Source organism: Mustela erminea, chromosome 4, assembly GCF_009829155.1.
Source record: "Mustela erminea isolate mMusErm1 chromosome 4, mMusErm1.Pri, whole genome shotgun sequence".
Lineage (NCBI taxonomy): Eukaryota > Metazoa > Chordata > Mammalia > Carnivora > Mustelidae > Mustela > Mustela erminea.
The window spans coordinates 56,888,356-56,903,148 of NC_045617.1; the positions used below are offsets into that span (position 1 = coordinate 56,888,356).

At 38.9% G+C, this 14,793-nt stretch overlaps 1 protein-coding gene across 5 annotated transcripts in view; it reads right to left on the reverse strand.

Moving 5' to 3' along the window:
* The window catches only part of GRM1 (glutamate metabotropic receptor 1), a 407,487-nt gene extending 393,069 nt beyond the window's left edge, over nt 1-14,418 (reverse strand). For 2 of the 5 annotated variants that reach the window (XM_032339305.1, XM_032339307.1), the window contains exons 1-3: nt 14,360-14,417; nt 13,623-13,762; nt 11,141-12,168 (exon numbers count right to left, since the gene is read on the reverse strand). In XM_032339305.1, the coding sequence (XP_032195196.1) occupies nt 11,141-11,840 (700 nt within the window). In that variant the 5' untranslated portion in view covers nt 11,841-12,168; nt 13,623-13,762; nt 14,360-14,417. Of the gene's footprint in view, nt 1-11,140; nt 12,169-13,587; nt 13,763-14,359 lie in introns of all 5 variants that reach the window. The other 3 variants (XM_032339302.1, XM_032339304.1, XM_032339306.1) reach the window with 3 other exon arrangements.
* Between the last annotated feature and the right edge of the window lie 375 nt (nt 14,419-14,793).

Genomic DNA, 14,793 nt, shown 5'->3' on the forward strand with positions numbered 1-14,793 from the left:
TCATCAAAGCCATCAATGAAAAACCCACATCAAATATCATTCTCAATGGGGAAAACCTGAAAGCTTTTCTGCTAAGATCAGGAACACGGTGGGGATGTCCACTATCACCACTGCTATTCAACATAGTACTAGAAGTCCTAGCCTCAGCAATCAGACAAAAAGAAAAAGAAATTAAAGGCATACAAATCAGCAAAGAAGAAGTCAAACTCTCACTCTTTGCAGATGATATGATACTTTATGTGGAAAACCCAAAAGACTCCATTCCGAATCTGCTAGAACTTGTACAGGAATTAAGTAAAGTATCAGGATATAAATCAAGGCACAGAAATCAGTTGCATTTCTATACACCGACAGCGAGACAAAAGAAAGAGAAATTAAAGAGTCAGTCCCATTTACAATTGCACCCAAAAGCATAGATACCTAGGAATAAACCTAACCAAAGAGGCAAAGAATCTGTACTTAGAAAACTAAAGTACTCATGAAAGAAATTGAGGAAGACAAAAAGAAAGGGGAAAATGTTCCATGCTCATGGATTGGAAGAACAAATATTGTGAAAATGCGCATGCTACCTAAAGCAATCTACACATTTGACACAATCTCTATCAAAATACCATCAATTTTTTCTCAAAGAAATGGAACAAATAATCCTAAAATTTGTATGGAAACAGAGAAGACCCCAAATAGTGAAAGGAATGTTGAAAAAGAAAATCAAAGTTGGTGGCATCACAATTCCAGACTTCAAGCTCTATACAAAGCTTTAATCATCAAGACAGTATGGCACTGCCACAAAAAACAGACACAGAGATCAACGGAACAGAATAGAGAGCCCAGAAATAGACCTTCAACTCTATGGTCAAGTAATCTTCAAAAAAGCAGGAAAGAATGTGCAATGGAATAAAGATAGTCTCTTCAAAAAATGGTGTTGGGAAAATTGGACAGCCACATGCAGAAGAATGAAACTGGACCACTTCCTTATACCACACACAAAAATAGACTCAAATGGATGAAAGACCTAAATGTGAGACAGGAATCCATCAAAATCCTTGAGGAGAACACAGACAGCAACCTTTTCAACCTCAGCTGCAGCAACTTCTTCTTAGAAACATCTCCAAAGGAAAGGGAAGCAAGGGCAAAATGAACTATTGGGACTTCATCAGGAGCAAAAGCTTTTGCACAGCAAAGGAAACATTCAACAAAACCAAAAGACAACTGACAGAATGGGAGAAGATATTCACAAATGACATATCAGATAAAAGGCTAGTATCCAAAATCTACAAGGAACTTATCAAACTCAACACCCAAAGTACAAATAATCCAATCAAGAAGCCGGCAGAAGACATGAACAGACATTTCGGCAAAGAAGACATCCAAATGGCCAATAGACACATGAAAAAGTACTCAACATCAATTGGCATCAGGAATATGCAAATCAAAATCACAGTGAGACACCACCTCACACCAGTCAGAATGGCTAAAATTAAGAAGTCAGGGAACAACAGAAGTTGGAGAGGATACGGAGAAAGGGGAACCCTTCTACACTGTTGGTGGGAATGCAAATTGGTGCAGCCACTCTGGAAAACAGCATGGAGGTTCCTCAAAAAGTTGAAAACAGAGCTACCCTACAATTCAGCAATCACACTACTGCGTATTTACTCTGAAGATACAAATGTAGTGATCCAAAGGGGTATGTGCACCTGAATGTTTATAGCAGCGAGGTCCACAATAGCCAAACTATGGAAAGAACCTAAATGTCCATCAACAGATGAATGGATAAAGAAGATGTAGGATACATATGCAATGGAATACTATGCAGCCATCAAAAGAAACAAAATCTTGCCATTTGCAACAATGTGGATGGAACTAGAGGGATTATGCTGAGCAAAATAAGTCAATCAGAGAAAGACCATTATCATATGATCACCCTGATATGAGGAATTTGAAAGGCAGGGCAGGGGGATCGTGGAGGGTAGGAAGGGAAAAAATGAAACACGATAGGACCTGGAGGGAGACAAACCATAAAAGACTCTTAATCTCAGGAAACAAAGTGAGGGTTGCTGGAGAGTGGGGGCATAGGCATAAGATGACTGGGTTATGGACATTGGGGAGGGTATGTGCTATGGTGAGTGCTATGAAATGTGTATGCCTGATGATTCACAGTCCTCTACCCCTGGAGCAAATAATACATTATATGTTAATAAAAAAAATTTTTTTTAAGTAACACAAAGTTGAATTAGTTCTGGCTTTGTTTCTCACAAATATTACGGTCTTGGGTAAGTCATGTTATTTTCCAGGACCTTTGTTTTCTCAAGAAAGAAAGATGCTTAAAATCTATAGCACATGCTACACTTTTAACCGTGAATTTCATTTTTGTCTTATCTTAGCAGGTTTTGAATCAAAAATGTATATCTGATTAGCTGATTTTACATATTTGCTCAATATTCATCAGCTAAGAAGAGCTAATGTCTTAAGAATATGTTTCTTTCATGGCATATTAACAAAAGCACTGCAAGTTAGTTGTATAGACCATCTACTTGTTCTCTGAAACAGTATTATGAGGTAAGTAATACAGCAGTGATTATCATTCCTATTTTACAAATAAAATTAAATGAACATATGGGGCGCCTGGGTGGCTCAGTGGATTAAGCCGCTGCCTTCGGCTCAGGTCATGATCTCAGTGTCCTGGGATCGAGCCCCGCATCGGGCTCTTTGCTCAGCGGGAGCCTGCTTCTCTCTCTCTCTCTGCCTGACTCTCTGCCTACTTGTGATTTCTCTCTCTGTCAAATAAATAAATAAAATCTTTAAAAAAAAAAAAAATTAAATGAACATAAATGACATAAAACATAAAATGAAATGTTTCCGATAGTCTTCTGTGCATTTATTTTTTTTCCAAATGATTAACTTTTTTAGCCCCTGAGTCTATAACTACCTACACATGTATGTCTCTTCTGACAAACTATGGGACCCTTGATAATAATAATAATAGGAATGGCAATAATAATAGTTATAATCCCTTCAATTTATGTATTCTTAGTACCAACACCAGTGTCTGACATATAATAGATTCAATGTGTTTGCCAATGCATAAACTGTCATGTCTTCATTAGAATGCAAAAATAAGTTTACTTAGTAACCGAAGAATTTCTCCCCAAAATCATTTCGTACTCCAGTTGCCAATTCAGGGTTTTATCAGAATCATTTAGATAATCACCTTGAATTTTCAATTTCTTATCCATGAAGTGACCAAAATAGATAATTCTAAAATTGATAAATGAGAATTTCTACCTAAACCAATAAATTCTCTTCATAAAAACATTAACACTATACTTGATACCACAATACCACAAGTCTAAGAAAGCAAAACTTCTCATGAGATTGAAGGATGTTAAAATTATAATTTTTCCTGTAAATTCAGATTTTTTTAAGTATTTTTATTAACATATAATGTATTATTTGCCCAGGGGTACAGGTCTGTGAATCGTCAGGCTTAAACACTTCACAGCACTCACCATATCATATACCGTCCCCAATGTCCATAACCCAACCACCTTCTCCATACCTCCCTTCCCCCAGCAACCCTCAGTTTGTTTTGTGAGATTAAGAGTCTCTTATGGTTTGTCTCCCTCCTGATCCCATCTTGTTTCATTTTTTCCTTCCCTACCCCCAAACCCCCACCCTGCCTCATATCAGGGAGATCATGTGATAACTGTCTTTCCCTGATTGACTTATTTCACTCAGCATGATACCCTTTAGTTCCATTCACATTGTTGCAAATAGCAAGATTTCATTTCCTTTGATGTTTGCATAGTATTCCATTGTGTAAATTCAGATCTTAAATGTTATAAGGACATTCATAGAGAGCAGCTAGACATGAAAAATAAATAGAATAAATAAATAATGAATGAATGAATGAATAAAAAATAAATAAAATTTGAACACATAAATTACATAAATATTTCTATATTAAAACTTCAATGATAGCTCTTTGATGGATAAGACAACCATATCATTTTCATTTTATATCTCAGCCTGATTCTGGTTTTCAACCATAGCTTCTCTGAAAATCTTCTACTGAGATGTTGTTTCCAACCTAATATCAGAATGCATGACCTGTGAGTTGTTTTTTCAGGGGTTGTATGTGCTCACTCAAGTATCCTATCCTCCACTGTGGTTTTCCAGCCCTCTCTGGTCTTACTATGGAGCATGTTGAAAATACAGCTTCTGACAAATTTTTTCATGATGATCACACTCTAGCCACTACCTGGAAAGTTATTTAAAAATCCATAAAACGGTCACTATATATTAACACCGTAGAGCACTACAGAGAAAAATTTTACTGCCTGAAGAGGAATGGCAACTGTCAAGCCACATGATAGAAACATAAAATAGGGGTTGCCATCACCTTCTACCCTCTGTAGCTCAGGTACTTGAAAAATTTGTTTCAAAGCTAATGAAGTCATGGGGTGATTGATGGCATGGCAGAAAAATCAAGAAGAGTTCAATTTTTCTCAAAATAATGAAGATGTCTTCCTTTTATCTTTGTATTTCACCTTAATCCTTTGCACATAGTAGCTGTTTACTAACTACTGATTAAAAAACTCACAAAATGGCCCAATGAGTCTAGTTAATGTAAGAAAAAAATAGCATATATAGAAACTCAAAAGTATGGCAATCTGGGGCCATTTTCAGTAGGAATAAGTGGCTTTATGTTTTTCAACAGGCTTCAAGATTACCACTGTATCTTAGCACATGTAACAATTGGTAATCATAATGACTACTTTGTATATTTAAGGAAAGTGTCTATTAAACCTAGCACACTTTAAAAAATATCAGAAAACTGTATAGTATAGTTTGCAAAGATCACCTTGTAAAATGTTTAAAATGTATAGTATAGGATACTAGACATATGGAGGTGATCACTTCATAATGTATGAAAACATCAAATAACTATGTTGCGTACCTGAAACTAACATAATATTTTATTTCAACTATAATTCAATTTTTAAAATGTAAAAAGTTGGAGTTTAAAGAAACCAACCTCAAGTACCCAGGTAAGTCAGCTGGAGAATCAAGGCTCTGGATGAACAAGGTTTTATTTGGATGTGAACATTTTTTTTTTTAATAACAAATACAAACTCATAACCATCCCTGGCTTTTCTTTTGCACACACACCCAAGTTTGCTAGTAATGTATGTGACCTTAGCCAAAGTGCACATTGAATTAAATATACTAAATCTTAGCCCATGCTGTTTAAACCTAAAAAATCATGGTTTTGCAACATGGTCATGTCATGCCTATAAATTACATTAAAATTCTCCTGGTCCTCCAGGATTGCAAAACTAAAGATAGTTCAGACTCTTCTTTGTCCCTGACAAAGGATTACCTTTTATTGTTCCCAAATTTTCAACAGCCTAATACACAGAATTCCACAATATTCAGAGGTGCCTGGGTGACTCAGTCCTTTGGCATCTGCCTTCGGCTTGGGTCATGGTCCTAGGGTACTAGGATAGAGCCCGCATCAATCTCCTTTCTCTGTGGGGAGTCTGCTTCTCCCTCCCACACCCCATGCTTGTATTTCCTCTCTCACTGTCTCTTTCCTGTCAAATAAATAAATTAAATATTTACAAAAAAGAAAAAGAATTCCACAATAACTAACATTTTCATGGTTAGTTTACCCGTTTCCTTTAATAGATCTCCCCTATATATTTTAGTAAAATTCACTTAATATCTTTGAATCACATCAAACTCTACTTGGGCATATCTTTCTTGAAACCAAAACTCTTTGGCATATGCTTCAAGATTCTCCACTTTTTGTCCTTCATATCAATAAACAGTCACAGAGTCACAGAATATAAGAATCCACATTTGAGTTGCTATTTTTGTTCTCAGTTCTTGGACCATACTCTCCACTCCAGTGAAGCTAACCCACCTACTTTACCCCTTATTCTTACTACTGCTTCTAACTTTTACAAATGTCATATTTAAAAAAAAAAAACCCACATATTAATCAATATTATTTTCTCTGGATTTTTTCTAGCTAATTAAACTTACCAATATATTCTTTCAATGTTCCCTAAACATATATAAATTCATGTTTCTAAATATCTATACTTATCTTTTATTTATTTTACATGTGTTCAAACTGTACCACCTTCATAGTGTAAAGTACTTAGTAACTGCGACCAAGTATTAAAATCTGTAATATGCACTTTTTGGTATGGTAATTCTTCAATTAGAGTTGAATATATAATGGCTTTTCACTTAAAATTACTTATATTGGGTGGTGCCTGGATGGCTCAGTGGGCTAAAGCCTCTGCCTCTGTCTTCGGCTCAGGTCATAATCCCAGGGTCCTCGGATCAAGCTCCGCATCGGGCTCTCTGCTCGACGGGGAGCCTGCTTCCTTTCCTCTCTCTCTCTGCCTGCCTCTCTGCCTACTTGTGATTTCTGTCAAATAAATAAATAAAATCTTTGAAAAAAATTACTTATACTGACTTATTTATCTATAAACTGGTATAGTATATAGTGGAAAAACATACTGTCAAGAAAATTTATAAAGGCCAAGTGACCACCAGAGTTAGCCAGGAAGTAGTTTGCTGGTGATGGACAATACGACACTCTCTTACTTACTTTCAATTTTATAATTGAATCTGGAGGACAGAAACCTGGTCCTAAAGTGATGCAGAGATGAATTAAATAATCAAACCCCAGAACTTATTGACAAGGCAGATTTAAGTTAATAATTTTACATTTAAAAAGGAATTAAAATGTCCTACTCTCAGGGAAAAAAATATCAATATTAATGATTGTCCAAGCATCAAGAGAAAGCGATATGGCCCAGCAGCAGTAAATATGTTTTAAAAGACTTCTGGATTATAACTTTTCTAAGGTCTGCTTGAGTTATCTGTGATGATGAGGGAATTAAAAACTAGAATAAATAAGTAAGAGAACTGGTGTGGTATAACATAAAGAAGAGAGGATTTATTGATGACAAATATCACATGGAAGAGGAATTTAAATTGTTTTGGATGACTACCAGTGGTTGATGGAGAATTAGTGGAAATTTCAGGGAATCAGGTCATTATATAGAAAGCTAATAGGTGAAATTTTGCTTCTCACTTTAAATCCTAAATTCTCCCACTCTGGTGAGAAATCCTAATCACAAATAGGAAACTCAGAGCATATAGAAACTAGTATTTGATAAAGATAGTGGTGTTTTAATCCTCTTCGACTGGTTGACCTAAATAACCTTTGAAGATACTTTCATTCCATATTTTGTGATAAGATAGAGCAATTTATTAAGGTAACTTATTGTGAAATAGGTTGGAATCAAGATAAGAAGATCTAAAGAAAGTTGCTGGTGTGTAGGTAGAAAATATGATATTTAGTAGAAATAAAATTCTTATATCTACCTTCATTAGCTAAAGTGATAGTTCACGGACTTTGAAGGGTTTTCCTCTGATGTCATTGGACGTTTAAAGTAAGTTTTATATCAAAAAGAAAAAGGTTTCTAAAAAGCAAAAGATGAGATTTTGAAAAGAATCCCCCAACAAGACCAATTTCATATAAAATGTAAACAAGCATTAAAAAAAGGTGCACCACAATGAAAATGTAACTGCAAACAAAAAATAGTGAAGGGCACTCTATAGGACCATAATTAAGCCCTTTGTCATAACAATATTCATCTGACACTATAGGACAAAATACCGATAGAGAATGGCTTAAAACAAATGAAAATGTATCCAATAAAGAAAAAAAAATTTTTTTTGAAGCTACAAACTCAAGGAATATTCTTTACTGGACTTGTTCAATGTTTTTAATGTAGTCAACTAGAATTACTTTAAAGTACTGCTTTCTATAACTTTTTAAAATGATAAATTTGATTCTTGATGGGGAATCTGCATTTCATCACAAGGATGAAATACAGTGTCCCTGCCCAAGATAGTCTTCACAGAAGTAGGCTATTTTTGTATTTTATGCTTAGCATATTTAAAGACACATACTCCAGGTGAGTAGCTTCCTCCAAAATGCACTCAATTTCTATTTGTGAATAAGTCTCTATTGCTTCAGTGTCCATCCTTCAACAGATTCTACCTCAATATTCTCCTCAAGAACCAATCCTGGAAATTTCCTGGAGCGCCTACTGCAGGTAACTACATGTACACCAATTCTGTTTTATGTCAGGTAAACTGACTGTTGTTATGGCCCAAAGGATAAGTGTGGCACAGATGATGTGGTAGAAGATTGAAAAGCTTGTAAAAGACTATAACAACTGAATTCTAGCTGGTTTAAACAAACAAACAAACAGAAAATATCTCCAAGCTTAACTTCAAAATAAAATAAAATAATAAAGAAATATAAAAACAATTGGGGCATTCAAATAATAGGATGCCCCAACCATGACTGTAAAGTCCATCAAAATTAACCACGAAAATGAAGACATGTTAGCCTTGTCACTTAGTACCTTTGATGGTAACTGTACTAGCCTAACTTCTAATTTAAAAAAATATATGATGATAAATTAACTAGAGAAGGCTAATTTCGAAAGGAGAGGTGAAGGTCACTGGAGGTTCCAGAATTTCTAAGTTCCAAATTACTAATATCCAGTTTGGCCTCCTTCCTGAGTAGTGCCTAGATGGCAGAGACAACACTGATATGTGGTCTTAGCTGCTTTTTGACAAGGAACTGTCACCAGTAGGTGACCCCATCAGTCTGAAGGCAGGAAAATTACTAAATGATGCAAGTAAATGCCTGCAGGCCAGTACACCATGAGTCCCTGAGAAACAGAAGGGCAGAACCTCAGGAAAAATGAATTTTCAGCTGGAACTTAAACAAAAGAGATTGTTATCTTTCTTTGCAGATAAAGGAAAATAAAATCAATTTAGTTCCCACAGACATTATGTCTAATAAGAAAAGAAATAAATTCTCCTTTAGAAGATATAAGGTTATCAAAATAGGCAAGGTGAATAGCATAAACTCTTGGTAATAGATACAAAAGTTAGCTCTGATGCTGTTCTAGGAACACATTGTAGTCTGGGATCAACTACTATAATAGTATGGAGACATAATCTCTGCCACACATATCATTCAGAACGTAGAAAGAAAACAGAGTAATCCGAACTACTATAAGGATGAAACTATAATATGAGCCCTTCCTGAACAAAATTGGCAAAATAGTCCAATTGATTTTCCAAAAACATAATTCTATTTGTCAGAAAGCAACCCACTATTAGCAATTATTTTTAGCAAAGTGATACAACTGGAAAACAAATTGAAGATTGTCTTTTCTCTATTCTTCTCTTCCCCAAAATTAAATGGTATTATATTAAAATATGGAAAATAAAACTAGTGTATAAAAGTGATGAAGTACTACTGCTTGAAGAAGGAATTTATACTTCTTATCTCTATAAACCATGACCTAGCTCAACGGAGGGAGAATAATTTAATATTTAAGTAAGTCACATGTCATCTCGATTTTTCCATTTCCTTTAAGAGAGATCTAATGCTGATAATTAACACATCTTTAATTTGTGCTTTCAAGTTGTTTCTTCTAAACACTAGAGGAAACTATGTTAAACATTAAAATACAGGAAATTAACATTAGACATTAATGTGTGAGAGATTAACGTTTGAAATTAAAATTATGTCTTTAAAAAGTTGTATGAGATTTCGTTGAAAAAGAGGTATGCAATTCTCTATTAAAAATCAAGAATCAGAAAAGTGAATCAGTTGTTAGAAGTCACAATATTGCAGCAGAAAGTTTTTTTCCCCAAAAGCATTCTCCAAAATTATAATGTATAACTCTACATTACTTTTGCTTTGTATTGAAAACTCTGATCCCTTTATAAATTAAAGCACTGGTATTCATTAACAATCACCATATAACCAATTCAGTAAGAATGCTTCTTAATTTCTAAAATAAGATTCACACCAGTAACTGAATGTTGTAAAACTCTTAAAGGAATATGAAGTCATGCCTTTCTTTCCTGGTCTTCCTTTTAGTAATTTGATATGAAGAAATATGAATGCAGCAATATCCTCAAGATTCTCTTCCATATGCCAGCATATATACGTGAATTGTCCTAGGCATTAATGTTTAATCAGTTTCTTTATAAACATAGTCAGTGAGTTAAGAATAGAAGACTCCAAGTCTCATTTTATCTCCAAATCTGTACAGGCTAAGAGAAGGAGAATAAAGGAAATCTTTATGAGAAATACTTTGAGAATTCATGTAAGTGAGAGTCTATAAAAATCAAAGTTTTAACCTCAAGTAAGTCTATTTCATTTTAAAAGGCCATTTTAATAGCTACTATCCTTTTATTAGTAATTGATATAACTAAATTCTAATGAGCAAAGTCATTGTGTAAGAAGAAAAAAATTAGAAACCAAAACTCAAACCCAAGAAGTCACCAGTACTATCTCTCAAAAACAAGAACATTCATGGGAGAACTGAGGGCATCTGGACAATTTTAACAAATGTAATAGAAAGAAAATAAATAAATGGTTTAAATTATTTACTTCTCCATTGTATCTAAGACTCCAGAATTTGAAGTAAGTTTCTGATTTACTGAGGGAGACAGATGACTGCATTAATCCAACGTTCACAGGTAAACTTTGGACATGAAAGGAGGGACACACTAAGACAAAGAAGAATCTTCAGCTATTCAAGATAAGATCAAGCTTTCAAGCCCAATTTAGGGGACAACAAGTTTTTTGTTTTGTTTTGGGTTTGGGTATTTGTTTGTTTTCTTAACTGCTCATATTCGATTAGTCTACTAAGCTTGGAAAATCATAGCCAGTCACTTAAGGGTAGTATACCACCTTGGGCAAACAAGCCTTTCAAACACAAACTTAGAATGTGAGGACAAACATCTAAGTCCAAAAACTACTGTTGGAAACTGTTCATGGAGAGTTTGTATCTGATAGGCTCTTACTATCCCCAGAACACCATGGGACACACAGTTTTCCTACACTATAATTACAGAATGAGGATAAAAGGCAATGCCTTGGTGGGCGTGTATGACAAGGGTAAAATCTGTTCCCCACAGCGCTGTTAAAAAACAGGGACAATACTATGATCACGATCGCACATCATGCAATGTTCTCGCTTTCTCTGTACCTTTCTTTCCCAGATACAATGCCTACCTTCTGTGTGGACTGCAGAGACATAGGTCCAATTGTAACGTTTGACTATATCAAGCATTGCCCTTGCTTGCAAAGTGTCAGAAGGGACAACCCTCAGGAAGTATTTGTACAAAGTTTTGTCACTCAGGTCGATGCTCGTGGCAGAATACGCAATCTGGGGGATGTCGAAGAGCTGGAGCAGGTTTTGCACTTGAATGGCTACGGAGCTGGAGCCTGGTCCGATCACCCCCGCAATAGGCTTTTTAGTCCTGCCTAAGGGGAGGGACTGGCCATCAGGCAGGCACCGGTTGAGCCCATCCTTTTCATCTCGAATGGAAATCAAAGAGTCCCTGATGAACTCAATGCTCTGCTCCAAAGCCACGGAAGAGTGCCAGCAGGAGTCCCGGATCTCACTGCCTAGAGTGATATTGGGCAGGAGGACCGGGTCCGCGTTAATCTTATCCAATGTATGGAACATGGCCTCCACTCTCTGGATGCCATACTGCTCCCTGATCTCTCCACATTTCCTCTCGGGCACCTTCTCCGCCGGCGGCTGGTGGTGGACTGAAAAGAGGGCTCCAATGATGACATCTCCGTCCATTCTGGCCACCGAGCGCTGAGACGAGGCTCCCGCCAGCAACACTTTCCTGCTGGGTCCCCTGGGAAGAAGGGACAACTCCAAAAAGATCGCTGGGAAAAAAACTAAGAGGAGCCGGATCATTGTGCTGAGGACGCGGTCCACAGCCGGCCAGCCGCTTTCCCACGCTCGTCCTGCCAGCCGGTTCTGCGGGCTCCCAGCGTAGACAGATGCCCGACGCCTGCCTCCCCCAGCTCGGTCCTTCTTGCCAACACCGTGGTCCAACACTTTCGCCGCCGCCGCCGGCGCCCCCGCCTCCTTCCCCTCCTCCTCCTCCTCCTGGTCCTCCAGGACCACCTCCTTGTCCTGGAGGCGTTTCTAGGGGAATTCGAGCTCCCTTCTTCACCAGCGCATCAAAGTAAACTGCTCAAGAGTACAATGGACGTCGCGGTGGCAAGCCCTAGGCTAGAAGCTGCGGACAAAAAAGGAAGAAAATCAAAGCTCCGTTATCACAGGACCTGTTTCAAAACTCCGGGTCAGTGATGTTAATAGTTGTCCGGTCCATTTCATTCCAGCACCTCATGATATCGGCTGGACGCAGGCAGCTATGGCCAAGGCAGAAGGTGGTGCGTCCTGTCCGCAGTGCCCTCATCGGTCCCTGGAGGCCCAAAGCCCCACCGACCCTCTTCCTCCTTCAGCTTCAAGCCTTTCCCAGGTCGCCAAATATCATTACACTTACAGACTTGACGGGGAAGGGAATAAAGGGGAGGCGGAGCTAAATCTTTTAACCCAAAAGAACTTTCCGGATTTGGAAAGATCAACTTTTCCCAGAAGAAATCTGGAAACTCATTATGAAGGTGGAAGGATTACTTCACGATGAACGCAAAAAAGGAATGTACTTTTACTTTAACTTCGAGGGGTTGAAGAGACCTCAACATACAACCCGAGTAGTAAATATGATTTGTCAGGTTGAGGAAAACCATATTAGTTACTAAGGCAACGCCTGGTAAAGTCTCGGCATGTCGGAGTTTAGTATGTCTCCCACACCCCCACACCCCCCCCCAAACCCCACACACACCCAAGAAGTCAGGCTTACTGTAGGTGTTCAGGGAGAAAGGGTGCAGGTAAGGTAACTTGTCTCCCGAGATGGAGGATGGAGGGAGGGGGTGGAGGGGGCCCCTGCACTCGCCTAAATCGGGACCTTTGGCTTTGCACATTTCTACAAAGGGAAGGAAGGGGAGATTCTGAAGAGCTCTTGCAGCCCTAGCTCAAGCCCCGCCGCCTTCAGAACCCTGGACAGTGCTCAGACCTGCGGCAGAGACCTTCCCCCGCAGCGCCTGGAGGGGACGCCTTGACCAGCGAGTTGCAATTCTTTGATCCCCTCCCAACCCCCGACTTCGCTCTTTCAACCCTCCTCCCAGCGTTCTTTACACACACACACACACACACACACACACACACACACACACACACACACACACACCCCTCCCCTTGACTCCCCCTCATCCCACCCCCGCCATTCTCACTCTCTTCCTGGAGCCAGTGTTTCGGCAGGTATATTCAAACCCGTCCGCTTCGGGGGCAGAGGCGCCAAATCTCAGCCGCCTGTGGGGCTGAAGTTGGCTCCCTCTCGTTCCTCCCCAGCTCCCTTTCTCAAGGTGAGAGTCGGAGGAGAAAGGAGCTAGGGGAACGGGCGGGGAGCAAGAGCACAGGAGGTCAGCCAGGCAAAAGGAGGAAGACAACCCAGGCATCCACGGGTCCCGACGCTTCACAGGGATGCTGGACTAAAAGAAATAAGCGGAGATGCCCCTAGGACCAGGAGGAAATCCCATAGATTGGGACTGTGTCTGCCACTGTGGGTGGGTTTCACCGCCCGGAGGTGTCTGCTCACCTGGGTCTGCTTGGAGAATTGGACTTGAGACGTACCTGAGTCCGGGTAGACAGCGCTATGGTCCTCGGGCCAGAACACCGCTCGGGCCACGCTCGGTTCGCAGACGACTCAGCTCTAATCCAGACGGTGCAAGGATGCGATCTGGGCTGTACACTAGTGCCCTCTTTCTTCAGCACTATTTTACCGCAAGGAAAAAAGAGGGAGGGGGAGGGGGGAAAAAAAACAGGTCACCCAAGGCTTGTCTATTATCTCATGCATAAAAATCAGTCGTTTGATGGAGGAGGGAGGGGGGAAAAGCTTAGGGAGAAGTGAGAAGTATTAAGTTTTCTACTACCAGAGGGTCCTTAAGGAAGCTGCCAGATATATGAATAGTCAGATCAATAGCAAAAGGAGTAGGGAATCTCTCAGGCTCCTTTAGGTGAATATTCTTTGTATATATTTCAAGGAGAAATACATTTTCTCTCCCTGGAAGTAAAGCCTATACTGAGGGAAACAGAGTTAATGCATGTGTAGACATCTAGAGAAAGTCTATTAGTAGGTTTCAGGGGAAAAGATGAATAGGGTGGGAGTGGGGAAAGGAGGGATATGCATATCCTGAATCAAGGTAAGCCAAAGGAAGAAAGGCAAACATTGGCTGCATTTTCCAGGTCAAGATGGAACTAAATTGAGATGAGAGTCAAGTCACATGAAAACACTGGAGTGAAAAACACTTATCCAAATTTCTCCCAGGCTGCTATCACCCTCCCGACAGGTCTCCAGTGTTGCTTCTTACTGTGTGAAAAGTGGAAGTTAAATCACATTCCTCTGGGAACATGTTGGCTGAGCAGAATGTGTCCCAGCTTCTTCAGAGGGGAAAGGCAAGTGGCAGTGTGCCTTTCCACTCTTGCTCAAAGCTTTCTATTTGTGTCATCTGCAGAGAAGAGAAATCAGCTTATGTGGGTCCCTTTATAATCACCTTGCTCGTGTCATCATTATTCTGTGGACTGGAGCCACACCAGCTGGAAGGGCCAAATCACATGTGCAATTTTAAATACTCTTTTAGTGTGTTCAATGCAACTTAAGAAAGGAAACAATACCTCCTATCAAAAACAGATCCTCTTTCCCTTCTGGTTCTGCTTTTTTCCCCAAGTGTCAGATTTTTCTGGACTTTAATTAGACAACATAAAGAGAATAGGATCTTTTTTTCTTTTTCCACAAATAATACAA